The sequence below is a fragment of the Gopherus flavomarginatus genome, chromosome 9 (assembly GCF_025201925.1).
Source record: "Gopherus flavomarginatus isolate rGopFla2 chromosome 9, rGopFla2.mat.asm, whole genome shotgun sequence".
NCBI lineage: Eukaryota > Metazoa > Chordata > Testudines > Testudinidae > Gopherus > Gopherus flavomarginatus.
Genome location: NC_066625.1, coordinates 91,297,653 through 91,318,859, shown reverse-complemented (window position 1 = coordinate 91,318,859; position 21,207 = coordinate 91,297,653). Strand labels below are relative to the sequence as shown.

The following is a 21,207-nucleotide window of genomic DNA, read 5'->3' as shown; positions in this document are numbered from 1 at the left end:
CAGCTTGGCCATCCCTGATCTGGATGATGGGATTAATTGCACCTTCAGCAAGTTTGCAGATGACACTAAAATGAGGGGGAAAGTAGATATGCTGGAGGGGAGGGATAGGGTCCAGAGTGACCTAGACAAATTGGAGGATTGGGCCAAAAGAAACCTGATGAGGTTCAACAAGGACAAATGCAGAGTTCTGCAGTTAGGGAGGAAGAATCCCATGCACTGCTACAGGCTGGAAACCAACTGGCTAAGCAGCAGTTCTGCAGAAAAGGACCTAGGAGTTACAGTGGATGAGAAGCTGGATATGAGTCAGCAGTGTGCCCTTGTTGCCAAGAAGGCTGTATTGGTAGGAGCATTGCCCCCAGATTGAGGGACATGATTATTCCCCTCTATTTGGCACTGTTCTCAGTGGTACCAGATGACAGAACAAGGAGTAATGGTCTCAAGTTGCATTGGGGGAGGTCTAGGTTGGATAATAGGAAAAACTTTTTCCCTAGGAGGGTGGTGAAGCACTGGAATGGGTTCCCTAGGGAGGCGGTGGAATCTCCTTCCTTAGAGGTTTGTAAGGCCCGGCTTGAGAGAGGCCTGGCTGGGATGATTTACGGGGGATTGGTCCTGCTTTGAGCTGGGGGTTGGACTAGATCAGAGGTCCGCAACCTCTCAGAAGTGCTGTGCTGAGTTTTCATTTATTGATTCTAATTTAAGGTTTCGTGTGCCAGTCATACACTGGAACGTTTTTAGACGGTCTCTTTCTATCAGGCTATAATCTAGAGCTGAACTATTGTTGTATGTAAAGTAAAAAAGTTTTTTAAAAGGTATAAGAAGCGTCATTCAAAAGTAAATTAAAGTGCAGAGCCCCCCGGACTGGTGAGCAGGACCTGGGCAGTGAGCGTGCCGCCTTCAGCCCGCGTGCCACAGGGTCTAGCTACCGCCCGAGGTCCCGTCCACCCCTGTGGCTCTACGGGATGCGAACCCCCGCCCGCGGGGTCCTGCCGCAGCCCGAGGTGCCCGCCCTTCCCCCTCCCATTCTGCAGGCACCCCGGGGTGCTTCTGAGGTAAGTGTCATTAGGCTAAACTACGGCGCCAACACCTCAGCCGCTCACATCAAAGCGCGACGCCCGGCTGGGTGGGGCCGAGCGCGCACCCCCGCCCCCCGTTTGGCGCGCGCCCCCCCCCCGTTAGGTAACCGCGCCCCTCCCCCTTGCATAAGCGGGAAGGGGAGGCCCCGCCCCGGCCGGGCCCGCGCGGCGCCGCAGCGGGGAGATGCCGCGGGCCGAGGCCGGGACGCTCGGGGATGAGGAGCCGCTGTCGCCGCTCGCCCGGCAGCGGCTGCAGGTCAGGAGGTTGGGTCGGGGGAGACCGGCCCCGGGGGCGCCTCGTCCGCCAGCCCCGCCGCTAGCGCAGACCGCCTCAGGCGCCGCGTGTGTGGCCGCCTCCCCGCTCCCTTCCCCCGCAGCCCCCTCAGCCGTGGCTGGGCCCGGCCTCGGCAGGTGCCGCTCACTCGCCTTCGGGCGCGCCTGGGGGCTCCGGAGCCTTTGTACAGCGCCGGGCACCGCCGAGCCTGAGCCCCTGGGGAACACGGACACCCAGGGACCCGCTGGCTCCGCGGCTGAGCGGGCAGGTCTCTCTGTGCAGCCGGCACCTGCCGCTCGCCAGCCGCTGCCCGGCGTGCCCCAGCGCGGGGTGCGAGGCGGCGGGAGGGCGAGCCGGGTCCGGGCCAGAGGCGGAGTGCGGGTCTGCCCCGCGGCCCGGCTCGCAGGCCGGGAGAGCCCTTGGGGGATGTGCTTTTCGCTCGTGGTTTGTGAGCACTTCCTTGCCATGGGGTGACCGGACGTGCGGTATTGGGGGCTTGGCCCGCACACCGACCGAGCTTTGGTCGGGACCAGTTTGTCCCGGTATTTCGCTCCGCTGGCAGCACTCGGCTTTTTTTTTCTCTCTGCCGGTTGCTCAAAGTGTCGTTACACCGGCAGCACCTACCTTGCCATTAGATCAGAAGGAACTGCTGGTGTTGTGTGCTCTGTGAGCATGGACACACCAAGAGATTGCTAGGTAAGGGCCCGTTCTTTTGGGAGGAAAGCTTCGCATTTTGGGCTTCAGCTATAAGGCATGAGAAAATCCCAGCAACAGCATTTTTTTTTTTTTGTGTTAACACTGAAGTGTTTGTAAAATTACATGCTGGTTGATACACACACTAGTTTTCAAATGATTTGTTCCTGTTGCTCATTACGTGGAGACAAGTTACAGGAGCTGAGTTCTAGTGTAGTATACTTTATATTTTTCTCTCTGTCATTTGTGTAGGAGCACACACCTAAAGAAAACCCCAGTGTGAACTATGTATCAGAAAAAGCTGAACGAAGAGCAGTGTTCGGAAAACAGGTGAAAGTTCTTCTCACCCCGTTATCCATGGAAGAAGAGAAACGCAACAAACGTCCGCTGCAGAAACGCTTACTAGAAAAGTTTTCTAGTAATGAAGGGCCTTCAGAAAGAGAACCAAAAGTCAAAAAATCCGATGATGATCCCACAACTCACCAAATAAGAGATGTATCCTATAAGGCTTCTTCCAGTCCACGAGGAGTAATCCCCAGTATGTCTACACTTCATCATAAAAGTAGCATGGTGTCACCCACAAACACCTCCATTACAATTGATCATGATTCAGAAAACAATTGGGATACAGACAGTGAAGGAAGTAATTCTGATGTCTGTCTGGTAAGAAACCAAACGTTTTTGTTTTTTTGTGTGACTATATTCTCTTTTGCTTTTAGCTTCCTCAGTATATTCTTAGCCTCGCCCTCAATTTGTCTTATTTGGCATCTTTCACATTTTGAAACTTCGAGTATTGATGATTTTGTAAATGGGGAACTGTTTGCTCCCTAGAAAATAGCAGAGGGAATACAATTATTTTACTTCATTTTTTTAAAGATATGAAAAACGTGGTCTTATTTTTCTAACTATTCAAGATCAGTTATTCATTTTTACATAGCCCTCTGTCTTAGATCTTTTTCTTAATGATACATGTTGGCTGTAGGTAAATATTAGTTAACATAATCAATTCTTGACAGTCTGTAATGTATGAGAGACCATTTCTTGCAAACAGTTGTTCCTAAACAATCCTGATAGCAAAAATCCAACCTAAGGTCTTGATCCTGCCACTGACTCCACATGGACCTTTCTGAGTGGTATCAGTTTCAGGATTGGTTCCTAAAAGTTTTCTTATCAGAAAATTATTTTATTATCATACTGACCAGTATTGTCTTGTCATTTCCATGTGCTCTACTGTCTGTCTAGCCATCTATTGTCTCTTTTCTTACACTTAGATTGCAAGCTCTGCGGGCAGAGTCTGCTTTTTTGTTCTGTAGTTGTACAGGATTTAGCACAATGGGTTCTTGGTCCATCATTAGGGCTCCTAAGTGCAATGGTAATCCAAATAATAATTTTCAGAATGTACTGCATTCAGGGCCGGCGCTACCATTTAGGCAGCCTAGGCAATCGCCTAGGGTGCCAGGATTATTGAGGGGGTGGCATTTTGTCGGGGAGCGGCAGGCGGCTCCGGTTGACCTGCCGCAGGCACGCCTGCGGAGGGTCCGTTGGTCCACGGCTCCAGTGGAGCTGCTGCAGTCGTCCCTGTGGAGGATCGGCTGCTCCCGCGGCTCCGGTGGACCGCCCGCAGGAACGCCTGTGACAGCTGCACTGGAGCCGCAGGATCAGCGCAGGGGGCGGCAAAATGGCCGTGCGCCTAGGGCGCGAGAAACCCTGGCGCTGGTCCTGACTGCATTTGCCCTTTTCTCTAAGGTACCAAGAAATAACACATTTGCATCCAGTATTTTGCTTATGAATATAACGGAAAGATATATATCTGAATAATTCTACTCTTATGAAGAATTTAGCTACCTTTAGTTCTAAGAAGGACTCAATTTTTGTATAAAACGTACCAGAGGCAACTATTATGAGACAGCCTAATATCAGTATTGTTGTACATTTTTCAATGTTGCGTAATTGCTTCATGCTTTCATTTCTTGTTTATCGATGTAATAAAGATATTATTGAAATAATTTTAATATCCATAAAGCACTTTGACACAAATCTTTAATGCTCTGTCTTCATAAGTGTGTGCCTAAGCTGTGTGTGCAAAACACTCCTATCCTGATATAAAACCATCTTGACTTCTGTCGATATGTGCAATTAAAGGTTTTCTAAAGTTACCATATTGACTTCCCCCACATTTTTCTTCAGATCTTCTTCAAAACTCAGCAGATGTGCCTTCAAGAAATTTAATTCAGTCACCATTCCTTAAATATCAGTCTTTGGGGCTGGTCTGTTTTATCCTTTCCTGTTGTGGTACATCTTTTTTTTGGGGGTGGGGGGAAGGGGGAGAGAGGCAGGGAGAATGTGTCTGCAGTAGGGTAAAACAAAGAATCCACAGCTTCTCTTTGTATTAAGGCAAAATGTAAATTGATATTCATGTCTGTGACTGGACACTTTCTGGCCACACTGAGGGAGCTCTGTTAAAGCGCTGCTATTTAGGAGTATGCTGTAATGTGCCACTTCCCCCTTTTCCTCCCAGTTCTGTTTTAACTAGTTTGTCAGCTTTCTAGTGTTCTGTGCCTTTTTGCTTTTAGTGACCTCATTCATACTATAATAGTTGTTTGGAAATGGAGGAGCATCAGGTACTCCTCACTATAAAGTAACATTTATTGTAAGAAAAGCTTAGAACCTTTTAAAAAAAAAAAAAAAAGCCATGCAACTTTGTACAGTGCTTTATTTTCTCAAGAGTCCAGGCCTTTTTGTGCACTCTGTGTAATATCCTAAACATTATCCTACAGAGTAATTGCTTTTATTTGTTTTGCAGGATGGATCTTCACAGCTGTCAGCCTACGAAAGAAAAAGACTAAAGAACATTACAGAAAATGCTAATTTTTTTGCCTCTCTAAAGCTGCTTGAGGTTTGTATGATTTCTCCCTAGAGTAAGAATAAAATAGTCACTCTAAATGTAATAGAAATTGCCATACCAAAACTAACTCATAGTTCACTTAGTTATGAAACATGCCTCTAACACTGTCCTATACCAAATGCTTCAGAGAAAGGCATAAAAACTTAACTGACTTTGCAATTATATATTGCAGTGATCTGCCACAGTGATCTGATTATGCTTTGTGCATACTTTTTGACAGGGCTCTATTTATTTATTTTTTTGAAGGTGAGATTTCATTCATTAATACTTATAAAGTACTTAAATTATGGAAAGCATTATAAATGCAATGTATTACACTGCTACATACTGGAGCAAGTAATCCAACAAATTAAAGTAGTGACATTTTAAATGTTATCTACAGATGCGGCTCCTGCTCTTCCTCTCCTTTCCAGATTCCTTCTCTCTCCTGTGTACTGTTCTTTCTCATAGGTCTACTCTGGCATTAAGGAGTAAGCTTCTTCCTTCAAAGTCCACTCCTTTGCTCGCCCAGGGCTGGTTCTGAGCAGTCTCTGCTGTTTCTTCTCACAACAGAGCTAGAAAAGCTGGAGCTGGAACTGTTCAGTCCAAGGTGCAGAAGCACAGAGAGTTCTAGCTGGGAGGAAATAGGGTTTATGATCACCAAGACTCAATCTCTGTGGTTGGGGGAGGAGGGAGTGACTTGAGAAAATCTGCCCAGATGTCTCTGAAGAGCTCAGCAGAGCGGAGACAAGTTTAAGCCCCTCCCCTCCCCCCATGTAGCACATTGGACTCCTTCCTACCTGTGCACACAAACCACTCTAAAGTTCCATGTGTCTGAAGAAATAAAACACTAAACAAGCACTCAGGTTCCCCCAGTTTGGTCTTTATCCCTGCAATTGTATGATGAATTCAAGTCCCATAGTGATTATAATTTTAGTGAGTTAAACTGCTGATATTACAGCTTTTATATATCTAATACTCTTCTGAATCTTATTCATAAATTAAAAATCTAATAAGTTTTTATGTATCGGCATCTCTTTTAAAGTATGATTTCTGTTCAAAGTCACTTTCTGTGGTGCTGCTTCTTTAGGATTTTGTTTTTCTTATCACTGCAAAATGAATACAGCTATAGAATAGCAAGATGGACTGTATTCTGTTCTTGTGTGCCAGCCATGTTCTTCAGTGAATTTTTTTGGTAGTGGGTAACACAACTTGAAAGAACAAGAGGCAGAAACTGTAGTTTGAGTTTTGGATTTACTTTAGTTTGTAGAATTGGAAGTTAGGAAAATTTGACTGATAAACTGAACAAATCAGATAATTGAGAGAGAATACACAGAAAACTGTAATTTTTAGTCACTCCATAATCATTAGTTTCCTTTAGTTAATTGCATTGCACAAAAATATTCCAAAAACCCACTTGTTCATCTGACTATATTTCTTACATTTCTTTAAAGTCAGCTGCAAGACTTCGCAAAATGGCAACCAAAGGACAATCTCATGGAATCAAAAGGTAAAATAACCATATCTGAGATATGCATCAATTTTTTTTTGCTAATTCTACTTTTGTCATTATATATGTATGGAGTACATATTTAAATTTGGATCTGCTGTTCTCAAATGTAGCCACCGTGGCCGCATGTGGCCACCAGGGGCTTGTCTTGCCACCACAGCCTCCTGGACTGTGATGGGGGATGGGCCAAAGCAGTGGCCCCTGCCCTGAGGCTGCCAGCAGAGATTGGATCCTGCCCCCTTCTGGAGAGACAAATGCTTGAGGAGCAGGCTGCTAGTGAGTTCCCCACCTTCCCTGGAGTCCCATCCATTTCTCCCCTGCCCTCCCTCATCCATTCTTCCCATTGTCTCTGACCCCCACTGCAACCATACCCACCTCCCTGTCCGGGGCTTAATTTGTCCCAGGGCATTCCAGGGCTGAGTAAGTCTTCCGCTGTGAAAAGTGATATTTGTATGTTTGTTAATACCATTTTTCACAGCAGCAGACTTACTAGCTAGCAAGTCTTTTAAAAAAGCAACCCAAAACACACAATAAACAAGAACGTGCAAAGCACCTTATTTGTGTTTCTGTTCCGTTTAGTTCCAGTAAACTATAGCAACAGGTGTACATTATTTTTATTGAGTCTGCAAAAAAATCTTAACATAAATAAATTGGAATGATTTGGACATATATATGTGCATATTTATTTCTGTCTTTCATAAACTTAATTAGAAATTTTAGATAAAATTGTAACAGCGGTCACTAGCAAGCGAGGCCACCAAAAACATTTGTCGTGAGAACCTCTGATCTAGACCACCAATTACCTTAAACTGTCCATGTCATTTCTCCATTGGTAGGTTTTCACTCAGTGTATTTCTGTGTATCATCTCTTTTTTTTTTTAAAAAAAGGAGAAATAATGGTAGTATGAATGTCTTTCTGGTCAAAATATCATGAAAGTAGCTATTGTATTTTCAGTGAGATTTCAAGAGCAACTTGTTCTTATAGAATCGTAAAATTTTAGGCTGGAAGGGACCTCGAGAAGTCATCTGGTATTGTAGCTAGCTTGATGGCTAAGAAGAAAAAAATCAGTCAGATAATGGAACAAAGGGAAGGGGAGCTGGAGAGGAAAAATTTTAAAAAGGATAAAAGGGAACATTAGGTATAGGTATAACAGGTGTAGTAACACAGGCATTAAGTAAAAACAGGAAAACAAGCTACAGGGCAGAGGAATAAGAAGAAAATAAAATACAGTATGGAAGATTCTATAAAGGAAGACTAGTGGGTGGAACGGAGCCCTGGAGAGAGAGAGATTCAACATGTACATTTCAGCAACTGGGGGGTTGGCAAAGTAAAGGCGTATGTGTTAATGGGGGGTGTATTAGGGCATTGCTGAAAGAGGTCAGAGTTAAGCTTGCATGGGTAACCTTAACTTTGCATTTCCTGATTTCAGAAGTTTTGGGTTTTGCTCCACTCACTGTTCTGCCAGAGGATGACATACCACCATCCCGCTTTAACTCTGTGTTAACTTAGTTGTTTGCCACTGAATAAATACCTAGAGTTGGGGAGAGAGGAGAACAGCGAGAGGATAGATTATAACTGAAAACCAAAAGTGTAGTAAAGGTAAACGTTCCTAGACAACATAGACTGAAAACATAATGTGGTGTAGTAATTCTTTTGTAGGCAAACAACTGTCAGGGATGGCGTAAGTATATTTGGTCCTGTCTCAGCACATGGGCATGGACTAGATGACCTCTTGAGGGGGTGCCTTCCAGCCCTACATTTCTGTGATTCTGTGATCAAAACACATTTCTAGACTGAATCAAAATTACTTGTGATATTAGTCTGGGTCAGAGCTCTAGAAATAAAAATCCAAACCAATTTTGGATTCCTTTACCCTAGGAACCCATTGCTTATTTGAATATATATTGTTTGACTATTTCCATTCCTCTAGAGTTAAGCCCCAGAAGACAGAAGCTGAGACAGTACGTCGAAGATCTATGCGCTTACAAAGAGTAGATCCATCAGGAGTTCCATTGCCAGAAATTCCAGCACAACCAGAACCAGTAATTGATGAATATGTAAGATGGTGAAGGATAAAGGAGGAAATACAGTACAGTGCATATTTGTCAGCTTTATGAAAACATGTTCAATTTTTATTTAGAGATATTGAAATTTGTCATAAATCTGAATGGCTTTGATTGTGATAATATTTATTCCTAATTGCTAAATAAGTTTTATTCAATAACCTGGAGATACTTGAGAAGTTTTGCATGCAGTGAATAGTATGGGTCAGATTCTTCCACCTTTATTCATGTTGAGTAGTACTTTGTTCCATGAAAAGCTCCATTGGCTTCTGTGGGGCTTCTCAAGAGCAAGAGCAGGAGAATATGGCCCTGTGAAAGTGATCTAGGGTTGTGCAGAAACAAAGTAAATTTTATTCAAAATGATCTCAACAGAGCATGCTCGGAGAAGTTCTATTGAAAGGTAAATCTGATGGCAGAAGTGGAGTGTTTAATAGTTAATTCTATGTTCTGAGGCTCAAGCTGAAGAAATAATACTTTCCCACTTCTGCGTAACATTCTGTCAAGATTCTATAATGTTACGTATGTTCAGTAGTTCATAGACTCAGAATTGCGGCTGCGTTAATTCACATTTTTCTTGTTCGTTTTTTGTGTTTTCAGCATATCTTGAATCTAACTTTTCATTAGCTTATTTTTTCCTGAGACATGTACTGCCTTATTTGAGGAAGTTATACAGCAACATGTAAAATTATATTCCTGTGTGAGCTGATAATTTAGGTTTTCTGTAATTACTATGGAAATAATGCTAAACTTCTGCAATATAGTTGTTGGAAATAGTGCTTCTCAGAGTCGGGAGAAAAGGAAAGGGTATAGGAGGCCACTTGTTTACACACTTGTATTTACTATTTCCCGCCCTTCTCTCCTGGAATAAGATGTATTTTGATATGAATTTCTTTTTGTGCACATTTTAATATTGTGAAAGGATAGATTTATGTTTGTGGCATATATAATTGCTAAGTAGCTCCCTTTGCTTATTAATTTTTCTAGTTGAATGAACTGGTTGGGAAGCTGTAAAAGATGCACAAGGTATTTAACATTGTTTCTGCCCTTTAAATAGCCTCAGTTGCCACCTGGACCTCTTCCAATGGTACCTGCAAATCAGAATAAGAATAGTGAATTAACGGATGCGTTTCTGGATACATGGACAAAGATAAGTCAGGTATCCGTCATAATTTTTTTGGTGCGTTTAGCCTGAGCTCATAATAACTTTACCTGTAAATTTGTGCCCAAATTTAACTTGTACTTTTTTTTTCTGTCTTACAATGAAGATAAACCCTAATGATACTGAAAAACACATATGTAACTTAGAAAGGTAATCTATAAACAATTTATTTCTGTCAATTTTAACTTTTTGGGGGGAAATATCTAACAATTTTATGATGTTGCTTAGATACAAAGCCAGTCTGAGTCATATGATCCTGAGTGAAGATGCTGTTACAAAAGTTGTCAAAAATAGAATATATTCTGTGGCTATCCATCCTTCTGAAAACAGGACCTTGGTGGCAGCTGGAGACAAGTCTGGACAGATTGGTCTTTGGGATTTGGTAAATTGCTTGCGTGATATCTCTTTGGGGGAGGAGAGAGTTGTGTTTAGGATTCATCTATTGGTAATCTTATTGGGGGGGAGGGGAGTCAGATAACTGGTGAGAATGATTTTAGTAAATCTGATTAGTAGGCAATTACTGAATCGAGGCTCCAGTTCTAAGGTGGTAACATCTGTGAGACAATATTGTTTTGTGGGGGTAGGCAATACAATTTTTATATGCATGAGATTGGGATGATGGCAATGAGGGAATCATGTCATCTCAACTAGTGTAAATACAATTGTTATGCCATCACACACTCACTTGCATTTATTTATGCTACGTTGTCTCTCTCCTCTCATCAACAGAAGTTGATCCAATAAAAGGTATCACCTCACTGACCTTTCTCTCACATTGTAGAAAATTATTGAATATTTGTTAGCATATCAAAACTACTATTTTTCATATCACCTTGACTCTGAAATCAAATTGTCTTAGTTATTCCTACAGTCAAAGTTCTTGTCCATGTCCTTCTCTTGTGACTTGATTATTGTAGCTTCTTTCACTCTGGCCTCCCTGACACCCCCGTCAGCTCACTCAGGTTGATACAGAATGAAGCTGCTACTGTAATTTTCCTTATCCACTGTTCTGAATGTGCCAGCTCTCTCTCTGTCTACTCTTGCTCCATGTTTTCTAATGCATTATATTCCAGCTTCTTGTCCTCATCTTTAAGATCTTTTACAGTTCTGCCTTTTACTACTTTTTTGCAAATATTTTCTATTGTGTCACCATCCTTTCTATTCTGCCATAGATGCCCATCTTAAAAGCCCACTTCTCTCTTCTGCAGCTGTTCGCTCTTCCTTTCCTGCTGTCCCTTATACATGAAAGCCACCCTCTCTGACTTAGTGTGTAAAGGTGCTATCTTAATAACCCTCCTCATGATCCAATTCTGCCTTTATGCCTCCAAGAAATCAGTCAACTAATGTTAGCTAGATTAAGACACTCAAAGATGATAATACCAGCTGTGTGTAGGTTTAAAAAATCTTCATAATTTAGAGCTGTCAAGTTGTGCCAACCAGTTATTACATGATGAAGCGAAGTAGGATCCAGTGGTTCTGATTCCAGTTGTCCCAGGTCTGGTTCCAACCTTTGCCATAGAGGCACCCTTTGTGACTCCAGGCAATGCATTTAGGGTGAAATCCTACCTCCATTGAAGTCAGTGGCAAAATCCCCTTTGGCTTTACTCTTTAGCCTCTCTGTGCCTCAGAATAATAGTAAAATGAGAATGGGAATAATAGTACTCCCCTACCTGACAGGGATGTTATGAGGATAAAAATATTAAAGATTATGAAGTGATCATGTACTAAAGTAATGTGGGACCCACAAGATTGTTGATCTCTTAGGTACCTATTTCCATTATGCTTTTCCTCTATTGTTTGTTAGAATGTAAGACCAATTAACAATTCTAAGAGCAGAGGCTATATCTTTATATATGCTTGTATAGCACCCTGCACAATGTGGTCACATTCTTGATTGGCGCCTTTGGTCATTGCCCCCCTCCACCTCTAAAAATGACATAAGAACAGTCGTATCAGGTCAGACCAGAGGTCCATCTAGCCCAGTATCTGTCTGCCGACAGTGGCCGATGCCAGGTGCCCCAGAGGGAGTGAAGCAAACAGGCAATGATCAAGTGATCTCTCTCCTGCCATCCATCTCCATCCTCTGATGAACAGAGGCTAGGGACACCATTCTTTACCCTTCCTGGCTAATAGCCATTTATGCACTTAGCCACCATGAATTTATCCAGTTCCCTTTTAAACATTGTTATACTCCCAGCCTTCACAACCTCCTCAGGTAAGGAGTTCTACAAGTTGACTGTGCACTGTGTGAAGAACTTCATTTTATTTGTTTTAAACCTGCTGCCTATTCATTTCATTTGGTGACCCCTAGTTCTTGTATTATGAGAATAAGTAAATAACTTCTCTTTATCCACTTTCTCCACATCACTCATGATTTTATATACCTCTATCATATCCCCCCTTAGTCTCCTCTTTTCCAAGCTGAAGAGTCCTAGCCTCTTTAATCTTTCCTCGTATGGGACCCTCTCCAAACCCCTAATCATTTTAGTTGCCCTTTTCTGAACCTTTTCTAGTGCTAGAATATCTTTTTTGAGGTGAGGAGACCACATCTGTACACAGTATTCGAGATGTGGGCATACCATGGATTTATATAAGGGCAATAATATATTCTGAGTCTTATTCTATATCCCCTTTTTAATGATTCCTAACATCCTGTTTGCTTTTTTGACCGCCTCTGCGCACTGCATGGACATCTTCAGAGAACTATCCATGATGATGCCAATATCTTTTTCCTGACTCGTTGTAGCTAAATTAGCCCCCATCATATTGTATGTATTGTTGGGATTATTTTTTCCAATGTGCATTACTTTACATTTATCCACATTAAATTTCATTTGCCATTTTGTTGCCCAATCACTTAGTTTTTTTGAGATCTTTTTGAAGTTCTTCACAATCTGCCTTGGTCTTAATGACCTAATGTAATTGTTCTCTATATCTGAGTTCTGTATCCATCAAGGATAAGACAAGTTTAGTTTGCAGTAAGGGAGATTTAGTTTGGATCTTAGGGCAGAACTTTCTAACTGTGATAGTTAAGCACAGGAACAAGGTGGTTATAGAATCCCCGTTCTTGGAGGTATTTAAGAACAAGTTAGACAGAGACTTGTCAGGGATGGTCGAGAGATATTTGCTCTTGCCTTAGCATGGGGAAATGGACTAGATGACTGCTTGAGGCCCCTTCCAGACCTACATTTCTATGGTCGTATGATATTGCAGATCAACAGAACAAAAAACAAATGCTTTTGCCGTAAGCCTGGAATCTCCTTTCTCTGGTGGAATCAGGCAGAAATTATCACATTACCCCATACAGTTGTGTATATTAGAATTCTCATAATGTGCATGGGCAATAGGACCTACTCACCCTCTTACTCCAAATGACTAATGATAAAGGAAAAGCAAATGATACTTTAACCTCCTCAGGAAAGCTCGTCCACAAGAGAAGCTTGCGTTACTAATTAAGATGCAATAGCTGTCTTGGCTTTCTCTGAATTCAGTCTAGGTTTACTGAGGTTAGCCCAGTTTTGGGGCAAAGAATAACATCCACAGAAGGAAGATGGTACTAGAACCAAAAAAGAAGCATTTGACTGTATTTTAAATTTTGGTTGGATGCTCTAGTGGTATTAGCATTATTAGAAGATAAGATATAGGAAAGTTTTACTGTTCAGTTTTTAATTCCCAAATTGAATGTAAACCAAGTCTAGCAATAAAAACAATCCGATGAGATAGAACTTAAGTTCTAGCAGAAGTTGCAGCTCTTACTCTCTGGGATGTACAGTAACTATGAAATTGACAGTAAATGTCTCGCACATGTAACTAAGCCAGTTGTACAGTGATGAAAAGGATGAGGGGAAACAAAGCTTGGGCCTGTCAGTAGTATGTTGAACTGTAAATCATGAGTAAAATAATGCACTGTGCCCTCAGGCAGAACTCATTGACATCAGTGGCAGTTTAGCCTGAGCAAGGGCTCCAAAGACTTGCCTCAGAGAGGCTCAGATAGGGCAAAATTTACAATTTGGAGTGCTGGAAGCAGCCTTGTTCAATTAGTTTACCTAGCAGCATGGATTTGTTGCTATATGCCATCATTCAGAAAAGAGTAGGAGAAAGCAAATCAATATTAGTTGTGATACAGAATTGAGACAAGTAACTTTTTGAAAGAGCAATAAATGTAAAAGTAGAAATAACATGGTTAATTTAACATTCTGTTCATTAAATCTTTTTATTTTCAGAACTGTAAATCTGAAGATGGAGTGTATGTCTTTATACCACATACTCAACCAGTAAGCTGCATGTATTTTTCTCCATTTAATCCTGTTCATCTGCTGTCCCTGAGCCATGATGGAACAGTACGATGTGGCGATGTTACCAGAGCTGTCTTCGAAGAGGTGAATGTTCATGCACTTCCATTATGCATAAGTCTCCTTATGAATCTATCAATATTTATAGCTATGAAATATATTCAACCACTTAATACAAAAAATAATTTGTTAGCTCCTTGAGTTGCTGGAAAGTTTACCACTATTCCCTCATAAGGCTACATAAAATAACCATAAAAAACTTTTTCATAAAAATACAGCCAAAAAATAAATAAATTGGAAACCGCATAGCCATTCAAGTATCTGGAAAATTTGCCTTGTTTTTGATTTGACTGCAATATTTTAAGAGAACGTCCTCATAACATGACAGGGACACCTTCTTTAAGTTTATTCTCAGTAAGGAAATCTATTTCATGTTAAAATGAGATCCTCTGCATCCATGTGACTCTTTATTTAACCCAGCAAATCTCTTCAATTTTTTTTTTTTAAGAGAGTATATTTTAAAGCAGCAAATTGACAGTTTTTCTTTAGAGGAGCTCTGAAAATATCAATCATGATGAATGTAAAACTTGTTAGCTTAATTGTTCTCACCCTTTTTCCCAGACAACTGCTTGGAGCTCCACAAAGGGGCCAAGTGGCACATACATCCTATCTTTGTGGATCTTGGGAAGAGATTTGCAATTCTTTTATCCTAGTGGGTCTCAAACTTTTTTACTGGCGACCCCTTTCACATTGCAAGCCTCTGAGTGCAACTCCCCTAATAAATTAAATACATTGTTTAATATATTTAACACCATTATAAATGCTGGAGGCAAGCGCGGTTTGGGGTGGAGGTTGAGAGCTTGCAAACCCCATGTAATGACCTCGCAACTCCTGAGGGGTCTCGACCCCCAGTTTGAGAACCCCTGTTCTATCCTGTTTGCCTGGTCCTGGCTTCTCATGGTCGCATGGCATCTACAAGAGGAGTGCTGCTAGTGGCCAGGTTCCCCTGGAGGGCATAGTAATGAAGTTTTAAATTAATGTTGCTTAAAGTACCACTACCTTAACTGTGGATAATTGCCACTATGATGGGAGACTGGCATGGACAAAGGCTTCTCCTCATTCCGAGTTTGTTCCTCAAATTCCATGGAGCCTGATCCTTCTTGGTGCACCTAATGAGGTGCTTCCCTGGGATTGGGGTGGGGACAGAGCCAATACTACCCACTTCAGTACCCAACTGAGATTTGCTTGGTGAGTCTTTCCTTTGCTTGTGGAAATAGTGTGATGACAAGACCTTATGTGGGAGATATAAATATAGGATTTGAAGTACATGGTATTTGCCATACTTTGCATTGTGTTCAGTCTATTGTTTCTATGTAGGATATTTTGTACACTTCCTGTATTCCACGTGGTCTCATGAAAAAGCTACTTAAATAGGTCACTGCTGTTGTTTTAATTAATGTTACTAGTATAATTCAGTGTGAAAGGAAATAGAATTAATCTGCTTTAACTATAGCTATTGTATACTTCAATAGCTGTGAAGTATCAATATGAAACTAGTTGATTAGTCTGATTTTATTTTTAACCAATTACATCTTGCCTTACATAAGCTCCTGTTCTGTTCCATACTTAGGTGTACAGAAGTGAAGAAAACCGCTTTTCTTCCTTTGACTTCTTGGCAGACAATGCCTCCACGTTGGTGGTAGGACAGTGGGATGGTGACGTGGCTGTTGTGGACAGACGGACACCAGGAACAACTTCTGAACTTACTGCAAACATTAATTCAAAGATAACAAGAACTGTCCATGTTCATCCAGTGAACAGACAGTATTTCATTGCCGCTGGTGCAGTGTATGTACTTCAAAATGTATGAGAGTGATTTGTGTGCTTTAAGAGCTCTGTGCAGTGGTTTCACAGGAAGGCATTGGGAATCGGCTGTAAATGGCATTGGGTTGGGGAGAGCGATCATCTACTGATATTTATAATATGGAAGTTAGTTTTTTAGCCTAAATATGTATATTCAAGGTTTTTCTGATCATTTAGGAAAATGTTCTACAAAGAAACTTAAAATCTGATATAATTTGGCTTTCCGTAATATTTTGATGTTGGGAGTAAGAAAAGGACTTTATGGGACATTTTGTTTTTGGGAAAAGAGGATTAAAAGTACTAGCACACCCGCAGTTGCCATTTTCATGGATGGTGCCACTTCAGAAATGAGTAGCATCATTTTTTTTAGTGATCCTCGGGGAAAATAAAAGCTTTTGGTAATGGCTTATGAAGGAATTGACATTTGTCATTACTGTTGCCTTGTGAGTGGTATAGGGCAGGACATACTACAAATTCTAGCTGTTAAAAGGCAATTACTATTGTACTTAGGTTTTTTAAGGTGCAGCTAGTGCACTCTGTTCCTCCACTTCCATGAAAGTAGAAACTGAAAATTTAAATTTTAAAGATTATGCATTTGCTTCACTTTATAGTAGTTATGTAACTACACGTTCCATACTGAAACCTGTCATAACATTGCATGGTGTGTGTGTCTTGCAGGAATGTTTGCATTTTTGATACACGATACCTGAAATCTAATGGAAACAAGCCCATAAGCTTTCTCAGTGGACACACAAAGAGTGTTGCTTCTGCGTATTTCTCACCTATTACTGGCAACAGAGTGGTGACAACATGTGCTGATGATACGTTGAGGTAAGGGTATGGGAAGGAAGATAATACAGAAGTACAGTTCACTGCCTAATATTTGTTCTTGATAGCTTTTTCTTGACATTTTTAAGTAGAATTTCTTAAATTTTTTTATAACAAATGATTTCTTTGCTTACATTTTTGCCCTCATTTCTCTTTAGAACCTACAACTGTGACCATAAATAGACACAGAGACAAGACTAGCCTTTTTAAAAAAACTGGTTAATGAGTCCATGTATAGCAGTTACAAGTGCTGCGATTCTGAATTTCTTCAGTGTTGCTGCTGAAAGTCTTACAAAACAGCTGGTGTTTTTATATGTTGCCTGGAGGTGGATAAAGCATATGACATAATTAGGACTGAATTCATAGCTTGGACTGTATTTTTAAAAAGTCTCACTTTTCATGCTGTCAGTTTTCTGATCATTATTTAAATAATCTGGACATCTAAGTATCTGATTTACATCACAACTTGGGTACTTAAATGTTTAAGTAACCTAAATTATATCACAGAATAGTAGGCACAAAATAGGAGGCCTGGTTAAGGCTAGGCTGAAAAATCAGACCCTATCCAAAACAGCGTGTGTTTAAAAACAAAATTGTATTCTTTCAAGAATGTGTGCAATAATCATACCACTGTAACTGACATGTCAGAGAGAGGTGGATGAGAAGTCCGTGAAGAGAGCAAAGAGGAAAGCACAGCAGGCCTCAGGTTGCAGTAGCGCACTGGCTTCATCTTCTGGCCTTGCACTTTACCCCTGTTTTATTCACGGCAACAACTTTTGCTCAAGAATTGGACTTTTTAGCCACTTGCAATGCTGCAGCACAACAGACAGTAACTGAACTGTGTTGGGGCTTACATCATCATCTTTCAAAATGGATGGTTGCGATTACTTCATAAATTACATGTATGTGTTTAGATATTAATTCTGTGTGGATCGGAGAAAATGCAGCTACATGAGCTCTTTGTGTATTACTTGCAATACATCTTTACAGCTCCATATGCGCAAGAGATATTTAAAGACCTAGCCTTAAAAAGTAGGGTGTGATATGGAACCAACCCAGTAGTAATCTTTGCAGTTCGAACAAGACAAACATAGAAGTTCAGATGTTTCAGATATATTTTCAGAAGAGCATAGTAGTAGTGGGGGTCTGTGTGAGCTTTTTACTTCGGGTAACCCTCTACTCCATAGGTTTTGGAGCCAGGAACGGGCACCAGCGCTTACATAAACTAAGGTTAAAAGGGACCATCATGATCATCTAGTCTAGGAGTTCTCAACCAGGGGTCTGGGACCCCCTGTGGGGCAAGGGGGGCTGTGAGCAGTTTCAGGGGGTCCGCCAAGCAGGGGTGGCATTAGATTTGCTGGAGCCCAAGGCAGACAGTTGAAGCCCCACCATGTGGGGCAGAAGCCCGGGGCCCTGAGCCCCACTACCAGGCTGTGAAGCCGAAGCCTGAACAACTTAGCTTTGCAGGGCCCCCTGTGGTGTGGGGCCCCGGGGAAGTTGCCCTGCTGGCTACCCATCCCCTAATGCTGGTCCTGACTTTTAATCTATTGGGTATGCAGAAAAACAGTTGTTGTGGCAGGGTTGGCCATGGAGTTTTTATAGCATATTGGAGATGGGGGCTCAGAAAGAAAAAGGTTACGAATCCTTTGCCTCTGACTTGCACACTGCAGACCACAGAACCTCAGCCATCCACCCCTGTAATAGACCCCTAACTTGATGCTGAGTTACTGAAGTCCTCTAATCATAATTTAAAGACTTCATGTTACAGTCAACTTTTTTTTTTTTTTTGGGGGGGGGGGGGGGGGGGGCTGGGATAACCTTGAGTGGTGCTCTGACTCCACATGCCAGGTCTCAGTGCCACTCACTCGGATTTGGGGGGCTTGGATATAGGTGCTCATAGGCCAGGGCATTAGGTTGCTGGTGTGACGGGCACCTGAGAGGGGAAGAGGAAGATCAGATGGAGGAGCAAATCTCTGCCTCCCGCTCTCCCTGTTTAAATTGCCCTCTGCAGCCCCTGCTACGCTCCAGCGTTGTAAGGTAACAAACTAAAGTAACTCTGTTCAAAAAGACAAACACTTGCTTTAGAAGGCTTATCTGTTAATGGAATCAGGACTTTTAACACCTGTCCCTGAATTGGATTTCACAAGTGCAGAACCGATTACTGTATTCCAAAACTTATATTGTCTGTTTCCTGACTCTGTACTTAAGCATTTTACAGGTAAGTCTTGTTTTCAGTTTTGTGTGTGTGTGTGTGTATATATATATATTATTTTTGATGATTTGCTTTACTTCACAGAGTCTATGATACCAGCTCTTTATCATCTACGATTCCTGTTCTCACTGCTGTCAGGTAAGTTACATATACCAGTGCTAAGGATCTGACTAAAGGATTGTGGCTGCTTTGAGTTGCTGTAAAGCTAGCATAACCACTTGGCGGAGAGAGCTGCCAGGTAGCAGAGAGCTGTCCTAGTGGCTTGTACTCTGAAAAGCAGGCATGGCTGGGGCTTGCCTAAACCTGGTGATTCTCCAGCTGCTAGAACAGTTATTGGTGTCCTAGGCAGCTGCATAATTGAGAGCAGCCCTGACGCTGTACTTTATTAGATGGAGGACTAGCTTTGGTCCTCAGCTAAACTTAGGATCAGGGTTGTGTATAGCCACCGTGCTCCAGGCACAGCTTGGATACAGCCAAAAGTTGAGTCCAGTAGATTGGTGAGGAGGCTTTTAATATCTTTTTGTGTAACTAAAGTATTAAAGCCTGTTATGTCCCTGTGCTTTTGAAAAGTTTCCTCATGTTTCAGGGTGTGCTCTCATTGATGTTTTTTTATATATTTTGTAATTCTAAAGATATTTTGCAGTTGAACAAGATCCTCAAAGCAAAACATTTTGATAGTAAAGGGCACTGCTTATAAGTGGAGATATCTATCTTTTCCTTACTCCCTTTTCTTCATTCCCGCTTTGCCCAGGCCTAAAGCTTGCACATCCTTTCTTTGAACTATAAAGGCTGGACTCCCTCCATCAAATCAGTTGTTGCCTCCTCTGGGGTCACCGAGGGGCTGGTATTAGGTATGGCTGGCCTGAAAATTTAAAAATTTGCATTTTTTAAAAGGGTTTAATGGTTTTCCCCTGGATTTGTATCAAAAGACCATCCCAGAGCTTTGAGTACCTTTTACAAATAGTTGCTGCTTATGTCAGAGGATCTCTTGCTATATTTTTCTTGCCTGTAGTCCTCCTTTTTGTCCTCTTACAGTCCCTTCCTCTAGAAGGCCTGGTGAGAGGAAAGGGGTGGATCTTATCATTAAGGTATGCTTCTGCTCTGATCTGTTGAGGAGTAATGTTGAATGGTTCTGAAAAGTACCAACCTCAAACGAGTTGAATGTGATGATAGATGTGTGGCTAATGGATGCTCTAAACAAGAGCACTTGAAATGGCAGTATTTAAATATGCAACTTACTAAATTCAGTGTTTGATTTTCATGTTTTCTCTTTCATTTTTCTGAATAGACATAACAATAACACAGGACGGTGGTTAACTAGGTTCAGAGCAATATGGGATCCTAAACAGGAAGACTGTTTTGTGGTTGGCAGTATGGCACGCCCAAGGCAAATAGAAATCTTCCAGGATACTGGTGAACGGTTGCACTCTTTTTATAACGTAGATTACCTTGGCTCTGTTTGTTCCATCAATGCCGTGCACCCTACAAAGAATATCTTAGTGGGTGGTAATTCCAGTGGTCGTCTCCATGTTTTTAAGGATTGAAAAGTTTGCTGAATTGTTTTTCTACATAAAGTATGTTTGTTTCTCAGGACAAAAATATGCATTAAAAGGTTTTAAATTACATTTTATTATTTTGGAAACATTCTGTATTTTTTTTTTTGAAGTTCCAAATATTAAATCTGTAGCTGTCCTACCACATCAACCTATGGTGAGTTGTGTGTATTCAAGTACAGGAAAAGCTGCATCCATAATAAAAAGTCCTATTTCGTAAAGCCATTTTAAGTATGACCTTTAACAAATATTTATCACATATAGTTTTAACATTAGACCTTTTCTAGACTGGTCCTCAACTTGCTCTTTTGATGTAATACATCATGATTGTGGCTTTCCTGAAGTTTACCTTAAGCTTACTATACAACATAGTCTGTGTTTTCAATCAAACATATTAGTTTAGTAAAATGTCTGACACTGGGCCATGAAATATTACTCCCAGAATTGTTTAATATTAGTGTGTGTAAATCAGTGTTGTCAGGTGCTCTGAGAATTGGGTAAAGAAGATGATAATAAATAGCAATACATTGAGTTGATCAGTTGTTTTAGGATGCTGCATTAGGTGTGAACTGTAATTTTATTTAACCTCTTCACTGATATTTGGAGATGGAAGTAAACAGCACTTTGATGAAATTTCACAGATAATGTTGAGAGATGTAGAGCTGGGGGTCACTGTGTGCGTTTGCTGTTCTGGTAGCACCTTCAAACTTGTCTCAGGGATTAAGGTCCCATTGTTGGAAGCACTGTACATCTGTAACACAGACAACAGTCCATGCCCCAGAAAGTTCACTTTCTGCAACTG

The 21,207-nt window shown here is 41.4% G+C and overlaps 1 protein-coding gene across 2 annotated transcripts; it reads left to right on the top strand.

Moving 5' to 3' along the window:
• The first annotated feature begins 1,216 nt into the window (after positions 1 to 1,216).
• WDR76 (WD repeat domain 76) lies at positions 1,217 to 20,477 on the top strand. 2 transcript variants are annotated; one of them, XM_050967337.1, is made up of 13 exons: positions 1,217 to 1,329; positions 2,293 to 2,703; positions 4,844 to 4,936; positions 6,379 to 6,434; positions 8,366 to 8,492; positions 9,553 to 9,654; positions 9,764 to 9,807; positions 9,886 to 10,039; positions 13,881 to 14,036; positions 15,580 to 15,797; positions 16,491 to 16,643; positions 18,937 to 18,990; positions 20,141 to 20,477. In XM_050967337.1, exons 1-13 carry the CDS (start codon positions 1,258 to 1,260, stop codon positions 20,394 to 20,396), a joined length of 1,896 nt encoding a protein of 631 aa, XP_050823294.1. In that variant the 5' UTR covers positions 1,217 to 1,257; the 3' UTR covers positions 20,397 to 20,477. The 2 variants fall into 2 exon arrangements, with proteins under 2 accessions (XP_050823294.1, XP_050823295.1); XM_050967338.1 differs by lacking the exon at positions 1,217 to 1,329 and adding an exon at positions 2,026 to 2,043.
• The last annotated feature ends 730 nt before the right edge of the window (positions 20,478 to 21,207 follow it).

Coding starts and splice junctions, on each gene's coding strand:
- WDR76 (XM_050967337.1), top strand. CDS start 1,258: ATGCCGCGGGCCGAGGCCGGGACGCTCGGGGATGAGGAGCCGCTGTCG. Junction 10,040..13,880: donor AGATTGGTCTTTGGGATTTG/GTAAATTGCTTG, acceptor TTTTATTTTCAG/AACTGTAAATCTGAAGATGG. Junction 14,037..15,579: donor CCAGAGCTGTCTTCGAAGAG/GTGAATGTTCAT, acceptor TTCCATACTTAG/GTGTACAGAAGTGAAGAAAA.